The 16,474-nt window shown below is 43.7% G+C and overlaps 1 protein-coding gene across 7 annotated transcripts in view; it reads right to left on the reverse strand.

Moving 5' to 3' along the window:
- The window catches only part of LRRC25 (leucine rich repeat containing 25), a 197,528-nt gene that overhangs the window by 4,108 nt on the left and 176,946 nt on the right, over positions 1-16,474 (reverse strand). For 3 of the 7 annotated variants that reach the window (XM_056574315.1, XM_056574271.1, XM_056574290.1), the window contains one exon: positions 1,638-2,487. In XM_056574315.1, coding sequence (XP_056430290.1) covers positions 1,638-2,479 — 842 coding nt within the window. In that variant the 5' untranslated portion in view covers positions 2,480-2,487. Of the gene's footprint in view, positions 1-1,637; positions 2,488-4,900; positions 5,001-8,679; positions 8,734-8,976; positions 9,281-16,474 lie in introns of those variants that run through there. The other 4 variants (XM_056574309.1, XM_056574300.1, XM_056574324.1 and 1 more) reach the window with 4 other exon arrangements.

The raw sequence follows: 16,474 nt of genomic DNA on the forward strand, positions 1-16,474 counted from the left end.
CTCCCGCCGAGGAGGCCATGCAAGTGGATCGGTCTCGCCTGACCCAGGAAGAGAGGAATCGCCGTAGGGAAGAAAATCTCTGTCTTTACTGTGCCAGTACCGAGCATTTCTTGGTGGATTGCCCTATTCGTCCTCCACGTCTGGGAAACGCACGCACGCACCCAGCTCACGTGGGTGTGGCGTCTCTTGGTTCCAAGTCTGCTTCTCCACGTCTCACGGTGCCCGTGCGGATTTCTCCTTCAGCCAACTCCTCCCTCTCAGCCGTGGCCTGCTTGGACTCCGGTGCCTCTGGAATCGCTTGCGAATCGCATCCCAGGTCACTTACCCGTCCCGGTCCCCTGCTGTCTTGTGCTGGCGCGCGCGGCTCCGCTCTCTAGGGCGCGCGCGCGCCAGCTCTCTGAGACTTAAAGGGCCAGTGCACCAATGATTGGTGCCTGGCCCAATTAGCTTAATTGGCTTCCATCTGCTCCCTGGCTATATCTGATCTCCTCCCTTGCACTCCCTTGCCGGATCTTGTTGCCTTGTGCCAGTGAAAGCGTTTAGTGTGTCCAAAGCCTGTGTACCTGAACTTCTGCTATCCATCCTGACTACGAACCTTGCCGCCTGCCCCCGACCTTCTGCTACGTCTGACCTTGCCTCTGCCTAGTCCTTCTGTCCCACGCCTTCTCAGCAGTCAGCGAGGTTGAGCCGTTGCTAGTGGATACGACCTGGTTGCTACTGCCGCAGCAAGACCATCCCGCTTTGCGGCGGGCTCTGGTGAAAACCAGTAGCCTCTTAGAACCGGTCCACTAGCACGGTCCACGCCAATCCCTCGCTGACACAGCGGATCCACAACCCGTAAGCCGAATCGTGACAGACATCTTTATTACTCACAAACCACTGCCACTGAGTTTGCAGTAGGCCCTGGGCGGCTTATCATTGCTGGAGGCTGATGGTGGCAGGGAGCAGAAGGGGGGGGGGGGGTTAGCTGTCCTCTGCTGCTTGGGTTTGTGCTGTAGTCTTGAGCTGTGGAATCTCTTCCCCCACCTGACATATGATAACTTGCTGGGCCAAGGGGCAAGTGGAAAAGTTTAAAAAAAATGAACTGGTGCCAGAAAGTTAAGCAGATTTGTAAATTACTTCTATTTAAAAATCTTAATCCTTTCAATACTTATTCGCAGCTGTATGCCACAGAGGAACTTCTGTTCTTTTTTAATTTCTTTTTTGTCTTGTCCACAGTGCTCTCTGCTGACACCTCTGTCCATGTCAGGAACTGTCAAGAGCAGCATAGGTTTGATATGGGGATTTTCTACTGCTCTGGGCAGTTCCTGATACGGGCGTCAGGTGTCAGCAGAGAGCACTGTGGACAAGACAAAAAAGAAATTCAAAGAGAAAAGAATTTCCTCTGTAGCATACAGCTGCTAATAAGTACTGAAAGGGTAAAGATTTTGTTAACAGAAGTAATCTACAAATCTGTTTAACTTTCTGTCACCAGTTGGTTTAAAAAAATGTTTTCCACCAGAGTACCCCTTTAGATTAGACCATGTTAATTCAGGACAGTGGCTGGTCTAATAATGTAAACACGTCCAAAGATTTAAAAATTCTAGTTTCTTGTAACTAATACCTACTGTATATATAACAAAATAATTACAGCCTACCTGTGAGTGCCTGGTCTATGATCATTTTCCAAATAGCCACGAGGTGTCGTTTCAGTAGTCAAGTGACCAACAAAAACATTTTCATAGTCTTGTCTGTTTCCAGGGCTAAAAGTTGTCTCAGTACTTTCTATATTCCTTGACGTGTACCGTGATTGCCCATGAGCAGGTGACTTGTCGGCAGCGTCCTTGCTCTCTAAACTTGCTGAAGTTCTCTTCCTCTTCCAGAAATACAGTGCCACACCACCAACAAGCAGAACTAACATCAACGTTGGTAAAAGAATGTACAGGGCCAGATATTGGTTGCCACAGTTTGCATCATAGAAGTCCTTTAGATTGTGTAACACTGCGGACTCTTTGCACGTTGCCGATACTACTTCTGAGTAGTTTAGCGCATTCATTACGTTACTCACCAGGTCACACCGGCAGTCTACAGTCAGGTTAACAAGAGTCTCACGGAAAATACTTGCAGGAATTTCAGAGAGGGGATTGCCTTCAAGTGTAACCGTTTCCAGTGCATGGGAATTTGAGAGAAACATTTCTGGTAAATGTTTGAGTTCATTGTGTTCTAGGTGAACTTCTTTCAAGGCATTTGCAGTAGATAAAAAGTCTTTAGGAAGATCTGAAAGTTTATTATTAGAAATATCCAGTATAGTAAGTTTGCCATAATGACTGCTCTTATTTGTGTAAATATGATTGATGCTTTTATTTCTCAACATTACATGCTCACAGTTGTTGAATTGTGACCAGATGAGTATGGTATTAGTTATTGTGTTACACTGAGATGCCTCCTGAGTGTAGGAAGGTGTATAGAGAAAGGTCATCAGCATCATTACTGCCAACATCTTCTTTTCTAGAAGACAAAAACATATCAAAATGAGATATTTTGGGTACCAGTACAGTTCTGAAGTGGATTTGATGGGCCTGTATTTTAGACACCATCATAAATGACCCTATATTTAAAGCTGCACCCCTCAAAATATTCAAAATGACAATTAGGAAATTTACTAATCCTTTAAGGGTTTTACAGAAATCAACATAACTGGAGGTTTTCGGTAAGGCTAAGTTTCCAGTTTTTATTTTATTTTTTTTAAACTGCTGCAGTTTTTGTGCCAAAGCCAGAAGAAGATCCATGGGGAAGGTGAAGTATAAGTCCTTCCTTTATATGTCCTATTTCTTTTGAATACATTTCTGGCCTTGACTCAACCACTGCAGTTGTAGTTTTCCAAAAAATGCAAGAAAAAAAACTTGTGTAACCTAGCGTAACACAGCAGGTATTTCCAGACTAATGCAACTCGTATTTATTCCCCTAATTCTGATATTTTTTATAAATATTGCATATGTAGCACTAGAGCGCTACAGGCTTCAGACATGAAGGAGCACTTATACTACCATATATACTCGAGTATAAGCCGAGTTTTTCAGCACGATTTTTCGTGCTGAAAACACCCCCCTCGGCTTATACTCGAGTGAACTCTCCACCCGCAGTGGTCTTCAACCTGCGGACCTCCAGAGGTTTCAAAACTACAACTCCCAGCAAGCCCGGGCAGCCATCGGCTGTCCGGGCTTGCTGGGAGTTGTAGTTTTGAAACCTCCGGAGGTCCGCAGGTTGAAGACCACTGCGGCCTTCGACATGATCCAGCCCCCTCTCACCCCCCTTTAGTTCTGTACAGTACTCACCTCCGCTCGGCGCTGGTCCGGTGCTGCAGGGCTGTCTGGAGAGGAGGTGGTCCGGTGGGATAGTGGTTCCGGGCTGCTATCTTCACCGGGGAGGCCTCTTCTAAGCGCTTTGGGCCCGGCCCCAGAATAGTCACGTTGCCTTGACAACGACGCAGAGGTACGTTCATTGGCAACGTACTTCTGCGTCATTGTCAAGGCAACGCCTCTATTCCGGGCCGGAAGCGCGGAGAAGAGGCGCCCCCGGTGAAGATAGCAGCCCGGAACCACTATCCCACCGGACCACCTCCTCTCCGGACAGCCCTGCAGCATCGGACCAGCGCCGAGCGGAGGTGAGTACTGTACAGAACTAAAGGGGGGTGAGAGGGGCTGGATGATGTCGAAGGCCGCAGTGGTCTTCAACCTGCGGACCTCCGGAGGTTTCAAAACTACAACTCCCAGCAAGCGCGGACAGCCGATGGCTGCCCGGGCTTGCTGGGAGTTGTAGTTTTGAAACCTCTGGAGGTCCGCAGGTTGAAGACCACTGAGGGCGGATGATGAGAAGAGGATGATGAAGGGGGGGTGTGGGATGATGACAAGAGGATGATGAAGGGGGGGTGGGATGATGAAGGGGGTGGGGATGATGAAGGGGGGTGTGTGGGATGATTACAAGGGGATGATGAAGGGGGGTGGGGATGATGACAAGGGGAGGATGAAGGGGGGATGTGTGGGATGATGACAAGGGGATGATGAAGGGGGGATGTGTGGGATGATGACAAGGGGATGATGAAGGGGGGATGTGTGGGATGATGACAAGGGGATGATGAAGGGGGATGTGTGGGATGATGACAAGGGGATGATGACAGGTGATGATGATGAGGGTCTGGATGATGACAGGCGGTGATGATGATGAGGATGTTAATGACGGGTCTGGATGATGACAGGGGGGAATGATGTATTTCCCACCCTAGGCTTACACTCGAGTCAATAACTTTTCCTGGGATTTTGGGTTGAAATTAGGGGTCTCTGCTTATACTCGGGTCGGCTTATACTCGAGTATATACGGTATATAAATTTGCAAATGCATTAAGGCACAATAACATGACATTTTTATTGGCACCATTCTGGGGTACATTTATTTTGTTTTTACAAAGGAAAGATAAAAAAAAAAGCTGTAATTTGAAAGTGTTTTTAACTATTTTTTTAATGGTTAGCACCATGCAGGTTAAATGATTTTTTTACCTGCATGGTGCTAACCATAACAAATTGGTCATTACAAATGCAGCGAAGCCCAAATATTTTTTTATTTTTTAATTTAGTGTTTTTTCTTTAATTTATTTTACTATCCAGTAAGGGGATGAGACCCCTGATCGCACACATAATACACTGCAGTACAGATCTGAACAGTGCTGCACTGACAGGCTTGCTGATTAGACTCTACCTCAGTAGCCATCTGTATTTTTCCTGCTAGATCACTGACCACATCATCTAAAGGGTTAACTGTTTAGATTGGAGTACAGAATTTTAAATCCATGGCCTATCCTCAGAATAGGACATCAATATTAAAGGGGTACTCCGGTGGCCAGTTCGTTTTTTCAGTTTCTACATACCCTTGCAGGTGAGTTTTCTTATCTCTGGTCTTGTGCCTGCTCTTTGTTTGTCTTTCTTTTCCTTTCTTTGCACAAGTGTGTCCATGTAGTGTAGCATCTATTTTCTTTTTGCCTTTGCTTCAGAAACTACAGCTCCCAGCATGCCTTGTAGCCTGTCTCCTCTTTCAGTGCCCTGCCCAACTTGTTTTGCGTTGCTGCCCAGCCCTGTTTGTGGGCGGCTTTTTTTTCTTTCCCCTTTAGCATGCTCTTTCCCCGCCCTGCTCATTAGTATAGTCCTCCCAACAAGTGAGTGATCAAGCTCACCTTCCCTGATGCACGGTGCTTGGACCGGTGCCCGGCAAGGCATCCAATATTGAAGAAAGTACAGAGGTTCCATCATTTTGTTGCAAGAAGCTTTGTTGAAGATACATCACACCATAAAATGACAGTCAGACATGTTTTGAGCGCAAGCGCTCTTTCTTGAGGAAGAGCGCTTGCGCTCAAAACATGTGTCACGATGCCGGCTGGCAGGTAGTGGATCCTCTGTGCCAGAGAGGGATTGGCGTGGACCGTGCTAGTGGATCGGTTCTAAGTCACTACTGGTTTTCACCAGAGCCCGCCGCAAAGCGGGATGGTCTTGCTGCGGCGGTAGTGACCAGGTCGTATCCACTAGCAACGGCTCAACCTCTCTGGCTGCTGAAGATAGGCGCGGTACAAGGGAGTAGACAGAAGCAAGGTCGGACGTAGCAGAAGGTCGGGGCAGGCAGCAAGGATCGTAGTCAGGGGCAACGGCAGGAGGTCTGGAACACAGGCTAGGAACACACAAGGAAACGCTTTCACTGGCACGATGGCAACAAGATCCGGCAAGGAAGTGCAGGGGAAGTGAGGTGATATAGGGAAGTGCACAGGTGATAACACTAATTGGAACCACTGCGCCAATCAGCGGCGCAGTGGCCCTTTAAATCGCAAAGACCCGGCGCGCGCGCGCCCTAGGGAGCGGGGCTGCGCGCGCCGGGACAGGACTGACGGAGAGCGAGTCAGGTACGGGAGCCGGGGTGCGCATCGCGAGCGGGCGCTACCCGCATCGCGAATCGCATCCCGGCTGGAGGCGGTATCGCAGCGCCCCGGGTCAGTGGATCTGACCGGAGCGAGGCAGTGAGGAGAGTGTAGCGAGCGCTCCGGGGAGGAGCGGGGACCCGGAGCGCTCGGCGTAACAACATGTCTGACTGACTGTCGTTTTTATGGTGTGATGTATCTTCAATAAAGCTGCTTGCAACAAAGTGCTGGACCCTCTGTACTTTCTGTCTATACTCCTCCCACCCTCACTGTCAGCTTCTCATCCCACAGCCCCCACATCAGGGAATGAATGAATTGCTAGCTGCAGCATCCCCACATCAGGGAACTAGTCATATGTGACACGTGGGTGCTGCTTTGCTTCCTGACCCCAAAGCAAATTCCCCGCAAGAGTTAACTGTGTGCCGCAGCAGCGCTGTACATTCTCCCCACATCAGGGAATGAATGAATGAATGGCCAGCCACAGCGCGCTGTCCCCACATCAGGGAACTAGTCATATGTGACACGCGGGCGCTGCTCTTCTTCCTGATCCCCCAAGCAATGTCCCCGCAGCGGTTAACTGTGGGCCGCAGCAGCGCTCTACATTCTCCCCACGTCGGGGAATGACTGAATTGTGAGCGCAGGACTTCTGATCAGCTTCTGTTTTCTGATACGAAGTCCTGCGCCCACGCTCACAAATCATTCATTCCCCAACGTGGGGAGAATGTCACAGTTAAAGGACATCTGTACTAATGAATGTGACATATTCCTGTGCCGGGCTGCAAAGACAAACAAAATAAACTTTGACTCAGCTTCCTACATGGTAACAGCTTCACGGTCCTCTGCTGCGATCCTCATGCTGTCACAGAGCCGTCAGCGAATCAACGGCCGCACCGATGTCCCGCCTCTGCCGGTGATAGGCTGAGTGCACTGTCATGTAAGGAGCCGGCCCCGGCACAGGAATATGTCACACTCATTAGTACAGATGTCCTTTAACTGTGACATTCTCCCCATGTTGGGGAATGACTGAATTGTGAGCGCTGGCGCAGGGCTTCTGATCAGAGAACAGAAGCTGATCAGAAGCCCTGCGTCCGCGCTCACAATTCAGTCATTCCCCGACTTGGGGAGAATGTACAGCGCTGCTGCGGCTCACAGTTAACCCTTGTGGGGACATCACTAGGGGGGGGGGGGCGGCGGTGATCAGGAAGCAGAGCAGTGCCCGCGGGTCACATATGATTAGTTCCCTGATGTGGGGACAGCGCTGCGGCTGGCAATTCATTCATTGCCTGATGTGGGGACTGCCGCAGAGGGGAATCATGATAGCGCTGCGGCTGACATGTTACTAATTACCCCGCCATGGAGACCGTGCGCCTACAGGGGAATCATGATTCCCCCTGTGGGAGCACGGTCCCCATGCCGGGGAAGGGGTTACATGTCAGCTGCAGCGCTGATACAGGGTATTCAATCCAGGCGCAGGGCAGACTGACAGCGGGAGGAGACATCCATCCTCCCGCAACAATTCAATGAATATTCATTACATTGGTGTGGAAAAGGGGTGAAACCATTGCAGGAGAAAAAAAGACAAGCAAAGCCTGTAGCTCTGACGTCTTGTCAACAACAGTCAACAAACATGGCCGCAGGTGTGGACAACACTCAAAAGCAACCAGAAAAACTACTGAACTTCTGTCACAGAAAAGAGGTCAGTAAAAAACATATATGCTGTGGACACATGTATAACATGTGATTTACAAAAGTGCTAAACTCGCTACAAACACGCTAGATAACCATAAAACTGTGGTACCAGAGTACCCCTTTAGGCTAAGTTTCCACTTGGTTTTTTTCTGGCAGGTTTTGGAATACTGCCACTGCAGTTTTTGAGCCAAAGCCAGAAGTGTATTCTAAAGGAATAGGACATATAAAGGAAGGACTTATACTTCTCCTCCGTTATGGATCCACTTCTGACTTTGGCTCAAAAACTGCAGTGGCAGTTTTCCAAAAACTGCCAGAAAAAAAAAAACAAGTGGAAACCTAGCCTAAAATTGGTGGTGGGTTGAACCCCTAGTGCCTCCACTGATCAGCTGTTTAAAAAGACATGGCACTTGCAAGAGTACTGCAACCTTTCCATTGTTTACATCAGTTCATACCTGCAAATTACATCTTAAGGTTAGGTTTCCACAAAGGTTTTTTCTGGCGTTTTTTGGAAAACTGCCACTTCAGTTTTTGTGCCAAATTCAGAGGTGGGTCCAGTAGGAAGTACAAGTAAAAGTCCTTTATATTTCTCATTCCTTTTGAATATACTTCTAAAAACTTCCAGAAAAAAAACCTGTGTGGAAACCTAGCCTAAGAGTATCTTTATAAGAGTACGCTATCAATGGTGGTAGGTATGGTCACATAATTGTGGGGTTTGGGTATATCAGAGCTTCAATAAAAAATAAAAAAAAGGTAGAAGAAGCATGATGCTCAGTATAAGTATAATTTGATAAAGCATGGTTTGAGAAGCATTAAAATGATGACAGGGCCCTTTAATATCATAGATAGGCTTGGAAGTTGGCATTAACCCCTTCTGGTTTGTTTCTAACAACCATCAAACTATGTCAGTTGTATAAATACTCTAAAACTGAAACTGGAAAAAACTGATGCTCTCTCAGCAAAAAGACCTTTATACGCAACACATCTATTCGTAGGAAACAAGCTCAGATTATGTTGATGGTAAATTATTTCTCTGAAATAGAGATGAGCGAACTTACAGTAAATTCGATTCATCACGAACTTCTCGGCTCGGCAGTTGATGACTTATCCTGCATAAATTAGTTCAGCTTTCAGGTGCTCCGGTGGGCTGGAAAAGGTGGATACAGTCCTAGGAAAGAGTCTCCTAGGACTGTATCCACTTTTTCCAGCCCACCGGAGCACCTGAAAGCTGAACTAATTTATGCAGGATAAGTCATCAACTGCCGAACCGAGAAGTTTGTGACTAATCGAATTTACTGTAAGTTCGCTCATCTCTTGTGGCAACACATAATAGAGGTTAATATCATGTGTCCTACCATGCCTGGATGTCTGCTGGCACATCTGTAAATGTGGAGAAAACAACTTTTATAACTGCCACACGCAGTATGTAAATGAGAGTTAAGTAGTCACCAGACATGCTCAAGTAGTCACCAGGCATGTGGCTCCCTTGGCTGTAAGGACACCCATTCAGGCTCTAATCACGGCTATCTAGACACGATTGACAGCCTAGCTGTGAACGATGACATCGGACCCTGACTGAGCTGCTCAATCATACCTAGATAGGCATTATTTGAGCGTGAATGAGCGTGATTACAGCCCGGGGCATCGTGACTACTTCATCAGCCGCATGCCCAACTGACTACTTGAGCCTTCTTTACATACAGCATGTGACATTTATAAAAGTTGTTTTCTCCATATTTTATAGATGTACCAGCAGACATCCTGGCATGGTAGAACATGTGATATTAACATCAATTAGGTGTTACCACTCATTATTTAGGGTAAAACTTAGTAATAGGTTCCCTTTAACAGCCATTATTACATCTACATGCTTCTACAAGAGGAACATTGCACGAATTTAGCAACCCACTCAACCAAAATTAAACCCCTCATTCAACTTCCATAGCATAAATTCTTTACTCACTGCACCGACTGCCTATAAAATAGTTTAAAAAAATTGTAATTTGGCTGCTGATATTAGCTGCAGAATTTAGAAGCTTGCAGAACTTTCTGTTAGCTGTCACTGCTAGCTGTCAAGTGATGTGACTGAGCACCTTTTGTGGCTAAATGGCTATGTTGTGACATTACCATAACACTGTGGCTAGCTGTTTGTGAATCAGTATTTCAGGGTTTGACTTTTCTTTTTTTGACTACAAATCCCACAATTCCATTTTCCTCCCTCCCACACATCAGTCACCCAACCCATTGAAACATAAATGAGCTGCATCCATTCACATCAGTGTGGTTTTCAATCAGGGTGCCTACAGCTGTTGCAGATTGATCTCTCTCCCACCAAGCAATCCCTCCACCAATTGAAGCAGACAGGCCCTGTCATCAGCTGACTAGTGAGGTCAGGTCTCAGTTGCAATCCAAGCTGAGAAAAATCTGAGACAACAGTCATTTTGTATACTGTTAAAAATATTGGGGTGAAAACCGTCACACACAGGTACAAACACTATATTATGAACTACACTAACTTTACAGCCCCTGTAGCATAGTCAAATAAAAAATCCTGGAATATCCCTTTAAATAAGGTATATATATATATGCTCACCATGACTCCACAAGGCATCCTAGTGGAGTGAGCTGCTGGTAGGAGCTGTCTTCAGAGAGCTAAGCAGGTCACATGATTAGAGTGGTAGTAAATATAGATGAGGGAGGTGAGCCAATCAGGGACAATCACACATTGAAGTAATAGGTAAATCTGTTGTGGACATTTTAGAAGATCTGCAGCAGAAATCTACAGTTGAAGCTTGGTTTTTTGCTTTGTATTGGCCAGCAAATCTTCATGCAGATTCATCAAACTGTAATTTAGTGCAACAAATAAGCAGCTTTTCCATGCAGAATTTGCTGATTTTTCGCCCCCAAATAAGTAAATGGGCTACAGGTAGAATATCAAGAGAATAGTGTTGAATCTGTTCCAAAAGTGGAAAGAATCCTGAAAGCATACGTGGTTGTTCAGGAGTACTAGGAGTGGGACAGGGAGGTTTTTAGGCAAATTTAGTTGTCTGTCAGGAATAAAAAAATAAACATTTATTTACCTTCCACAGCTGCCCTGGTGCTTTTGTTGTCCTGCTGCAGTCCCTAGTTGTCTCCTCTTCCGGGTTCCTGTGGTCAAGGCTTGATGACGTGGTCGTCATGCTGTGGCTTAGCAGTCGCTGACAGTAAAGATGTCTCACCTCAGCTAGTGATTGTTGGGAAGCAATCTGATGTATTAAGCGCTGACACCGGTCTTCTTCCTTGTATACTTTTAAAACCTGCATAGTTTTGTTATATTAAGCTCTAGGGACAAGTGGAAATTTGAGCTTTTTGTTTTTGAGCACAGCTATTTCTTATTCCCTTTATTTCAGGATGTGGAACCAGAACTGGGCTCTTTTCCAGCAGTACTCACTACTGGATTTAATTTGTCTTACTTGTCTGGCCAATTACAGGACATCACAAGCCTTCCTCCTCTCTGCCATGAAATGAATGGTGTAGAAAGTACACTGGACTGAAGTAGCAAGCACTGTTTGGGGATGATTTGTGGTATAATAAACAGGAAGTAGCACTATGTACACAGTAAGAGCACAAGTATTTACACAACAAATAAGACTTGGGGGTACTGTTGGACAGTAAATTCTACTTTAGTGACCAGTGTCCGGCTGTGGCTGCCAAGGCTAACAAAGTCATGGGATGTATCAAGAGAGGCATAGGGGCACATGACAAGGACATAGTTTTGCTGCTGTATAAATGACTAGTCAGATCATATATGGAGTATTGTGTTCAATTCTGGCCACCTGTATATAAAAAGGACACGGCTGAACTGGAGAGGGCGCAGAGGAGGGCAACAAAGATTATTAATGGTATGGGAGGATTACAGGACCAAGGCAGTTATAAAGCTTGGGGTTATTTCGTTTAGAGAAAAGACGTCTTAGGGGCGATCTGATTACAATGTACAAATTATATGAATGGACAGTACAGAGATCTTTCTAGTGATCTTTTTATACTTAGGCTGGTAACCATGACAAGGGGGCATACTCTACGTCTAGAGGAAAGAAGGTTTCACCATAATCACAGACAAAGATTCTTTACTGTAAAAGCAGTGAGACTGTGGAACTCTCTGCCACATGATGTCGTGATGACTCAATAAACAAGTTCATGGGGGGCCTGGATGTTTTTCTAGAAAGTAATAACATTAGATGTTATGGATAGTAGATTTATGTGGATAGAATGTTGATCCAGGGACTTATTCTGATCGCCATATTGGGGTCTGGAAGGAATTTTTCCTGTGTGTTTTTTTTCCCCTTCCTTTGGATCGACGTGGTAGGGTTTTAGGTTGAACTCGATGGACTCGTCTTTTTTCAACCTTACAAACTATGTATGTTTCAAGAGGCTGCTGCCTTGAACTTTATGGGTGGTTAGTGATAAGCCTTGATTTTATCTTAAAAGGTATAGTGGGGCCCTCTGGAAATTGCCGAAAGGGTTAAGCTAACATGTGTATGGTCCAGAACAACACTATCTAAGCCCAAACCCACTTCCTGTGTTTTGTCTTACTGCTGAATTTGGTTCTCAAAACAGACAGGGAACAAATGGCTGCAGGGAAGTGAAACACCTAGTAGTCAAGACGTAAGAGCTGTTTTCCTTGGCAAATAAGTCCTTTTTGTAAAATGATTTAGAAAGATGTTATATATCATAAAGGCGATAAATGGAGGGAGGTTGTTTGAAATGACAGAACACATTCAAGGAGCAATGGGGCAGGTCAACAAGTTGTAATTCAGAGCTGCACTACATATTTCTTTTATATTCTGGATCATTTAATATTGATAAAAATAATTGAAAGACCCAATTTAGAATTTATGGCGGGCAAAATAATCCTTTTATTTTTTCATACCCATAAAAAGCACCTCATAAATATGTTACCACTGTACTAGCAGACAATAAAACAAGTGTAATCTCTAATTCAGCAAAAAAACAAAGGCCATGATTTACTTTTAAGGGTATGATATATTTCTGCGTATTTGCTGCCAAAATATGGCATGTGTGACCTTACCTTAAATGGGTATTCTTACATCAGATCAAAAAACAATATACTGCAGAAACACATACCTTTGCTTACATGTCTGCCTCCATTCTGAAAACACCAAAAATCGATTTGTTTTGTGTGTCTGAGGGTCTTTTCCTATGTAAGATAACTGTGCTTCCTGGTTGAACAGTTGCTCAGTACTACCCACCTCCCACCCTGACCACTCCTCTCCCTCCGCTCCCACAGCATTCCTGCCATTTTCCTCCAAGAGCTGCTGCAGAAAGTGGTTTACAAAAGCTGCTGTATTCTTTTACTGTCTGCTCCTCTGCCTGTGGCATTGCTCAGCAGAAGGCAGCATGCTATGTATAAATGCATCTAATTCTTCCCTTAATGTCCCAATAAAGATATATCTATGTGTAAATGACTGCAAGAAGGTTATCTGGCTACCTATCTACATAGCTACCTACCTAGCTGCCTACCTGCCTACCATGCTACTGACCTAGCTACTTGGCTACTTATTTAGCTAGCTACCTACTTGGCTACCAACCTACCTACATAGTTACCTTCCTAGCTACCTTGCTACCTACCTGCATGGCTACCGACCTAGCTACTTGGCTACTTATTTACCTAGCTACACCATTGGAATAAGTATTGAACATATCCCTAATTGCTTTTCACCATAAAAAGAAACAAAACTTATTCTAATTTGGTCTAATTGGAATCATATTGACCCATAGCATAAATATAGCATGTCAGCTTTACTATATTTTCAACTCCGAAAAAAAATATTGCCCCACAAAATTGTGCAATTCCATGTCACCCCCTGCCCCCTCCCCACATTTTGCCCTACATATAATTTTTTTCTGGCTTTGTAATACATTGTATAATTAAAAAAAAAAAAAAGTGTATCAATGGAACATACAACTTTAGGTTATGGGTCTTAGAAGGTAAGGAGGAAAAAAACTTGAGCCAGAAAAAAAAAATTGCTGAGTCATGAAGGGGTTAAAGGTGAGAGCATCATGGTGTGGGGCTGCTTTTCAGCAAATAGTACTGGCAAACTTTATATAATTGAAGGAAGGATAACTGGGCAAATTTACTTTCTTGGTAAAAATCGGTTGCCATCTACCCGGATGGACATTTCAGCAATACAGTGATCCTAAACCCATAGCCAACGTGACTCTCAGATAATTTCATAGGAAGAAAATAAAGCTGCTACAATGGTTCAACCAATTACCTGACTTAAATCCCATTGAAAATCTATAAAAAGAAACTCAAGATCATGATTTACAAAAGAGGCCACAGAATCTTCAAGATTTGAAGTGGGTAAAAATTACACTTGAACAATGCATGCAACTAGTTTAAAAAGTTCTTCAATAAAAGTATGAAGTGTAAAAAAATGCCCCTTTCCCAATAAAAGCCCTGTATTATCACCAAAAAAGATCAAAAATACAAATCATATACATAATAGGTATTGCCATGTCCGTAATGATGTGTACTATAAAAATATAATGTAAATTATCCCGCACGGTGAACGCCGTAAAAAAATAAATTAAAAAAAGCACAAAATTTGCCAATTGTGGTACAAATAGCAGAATAAAAAATATCAAAAGGTAGCACGTAGCACAAAAATGATACGCATAAAAAGTAGATGTCATACCGCAAAAAATAAGCCCTCACTCAATGGCGTCGGACATAAAATAAAAAAGTTACGGCTGTTGGAAAATGAATGGCAGAAAAATACTTTTGCTCAGAAAAGGAAAAAGAACATAGAAAGCCATATAAAATGGGTATCGTCATAATCGTACTGACCCACAGAGTAAATATAACATCACCTTTACCGCACAGTGTACACCATAAAATTTTTTTTTTTTTAAACGCCATAAATCTTCCAGTTTTCCACAATATTTTGAGGTTTTTCACAAAAAATGCTGCATGTCAACAAAAATGCACGACTTATATAAAGTACAATATGTCAGGAAAAAACTATCTCAGAATCGCTCTGCTCAGAAAAAGCGTTCTAAAGTTATTACCATTTAAAGAGATACATGTCAAATTTAAAAAAAATAGCCTGGTAAAAAATAGGTCCATCCTTAACCCCTTCAGGACCAAGCCCATTTTGGCCTTAAGGACCAGAGCATTTTTTGCACATCTGACCACTGTCACTTTAAACATTAATAACTCTGGAATGCTTTTAGTTATCATTCTGATTCCGAGATTGTTTTTTCGTGACATATTCTACTTTAACATGGTGGTAAATTTTTGTGGTAACTTGCATCCTTTCCTTGTAAAAAATCCTAAAATTTGATGAAAAATTTGAAAATTTTGCATTTTTCTAACTTTGAAGCTCTCTGCTTGTAAGGAAAATGTATATTACAAATAAAAAATTTTTTTATTCACATATACAATATGTCTACTTTATGTCTGCATCATAAAAGTGACGAGTTTTTACTTTTGGAAGACACCAGAGGGCTTCAAAGTTCAGCAGCAATTTTCCAATTTTTCACAAAATTTTCAAACTCACTATTTTTCAGGGACCAGTTCAGGTTTGAAGTGGATTTGAAGGGTCTTCATATTAGAAATACCCCACAAAAGACCCCATTATAAAAACTGCACCCCCCAAAGTATTCAAAATGACATTCAGTCATCATTTTAACCCTTTAGGTGTTTCACAGGAATAGAAGCAAAGTGAAGGAGAAAATTCACAATCTTCATTTTTTACACTCGCATGTTCTTGTAGACCAAATTTTTAAATTTTTACAAGGGGTAAAAGGAGAAAATGTATACTTATATTTGTAGCCCAATTTCTCTCGAGTAAGCACATACCTCATATGTCTATGTAAAGTGTTCGGCGGGCGCAGTAGAGGGCTCAGAAGGGAAAGAGCGATAAGGGGATTTTGGAGAGTACGTTTTTCTGAAATGGTTTTTGGGGGGCATGTTGCATTTAGGAAGCCCTTATGGTGCCAGAACAGCAAAAAACCCTCACATGGCATACCATTTTGAAAACTAGACCCCTTGAGGTACGTAACAAGGAATAAACTGAGCCTTAATACCCCACAGGTGTTTCACGACTTTTGCATTTGTAAAAAAAAAAAAATTTTTTTCACTAAAATGTGTGTTTCCCCCCAAATTTCACATTTTTCCAAGGGTTAATAGCAGGAAATACCCCCCAATATTTGTAACCCCTTCTCTTCTGAGTATGGAGGTACCCCATAAGTTGACCTGAAGTGCACTATGGGTGAACTACAATGCTCAGAAGAGGAGTCATATTTGGCTTTTTGAGAGCAAATTTTGCTCGGGGGGCATGTCACATTTAGAAAGCCCCTATGGTGCCAGAACAGCAAAAAATACCCACATGGCATACCATTTTGGAAACTAGACCCCTTGAGGAATGTAATAAGGAATAAAGTGAGCCTTATTACCCCACAGGTGTTTCATGACTTTTGCATATGTAAAAAAAAAAAAAAAAATTTCCACTAAAATGTGTGTTTCCCCCCTAATTTCACCTTTTTGCAAGGGTTAATAGCAGAAAATACTCCCCAAAATTTATAACCCCATCTCTTCTGAGTATGGAGGTACCCCATAAGTTGACCTGAAGTGCACTATGGGTGAACTACAATGCTCAGAAGAGAAGGAGTCATATTTGGCTTTTTGAGAGCAAATTTTGCTCGGAGAGCATGTCGCATTTAGGAAGCCCCTAAGGTGCCAGAACAGCAAAAAAAAAACACACATGGCATACCATTTTGGAAACTAGACCCCTTGAGGAACGTAACAAGGGGTACAGTGAGCATTTGCCCCCCACTGGTGTCTGACAG

This window comes from Hyla sarda, chromosome 1, assembly GCF_029499605.1.
Source record: "Hyla sarda isolate aHylSar1 chromosome 1, aHylSar1.hap1, whole genome shotgun sequence".
NCBI classification, from domain to species: Eukaryota; Metazoa; Chordata; class Amphibia; order Anura; family Hylidae; genus Hyla; species Hyla sarda.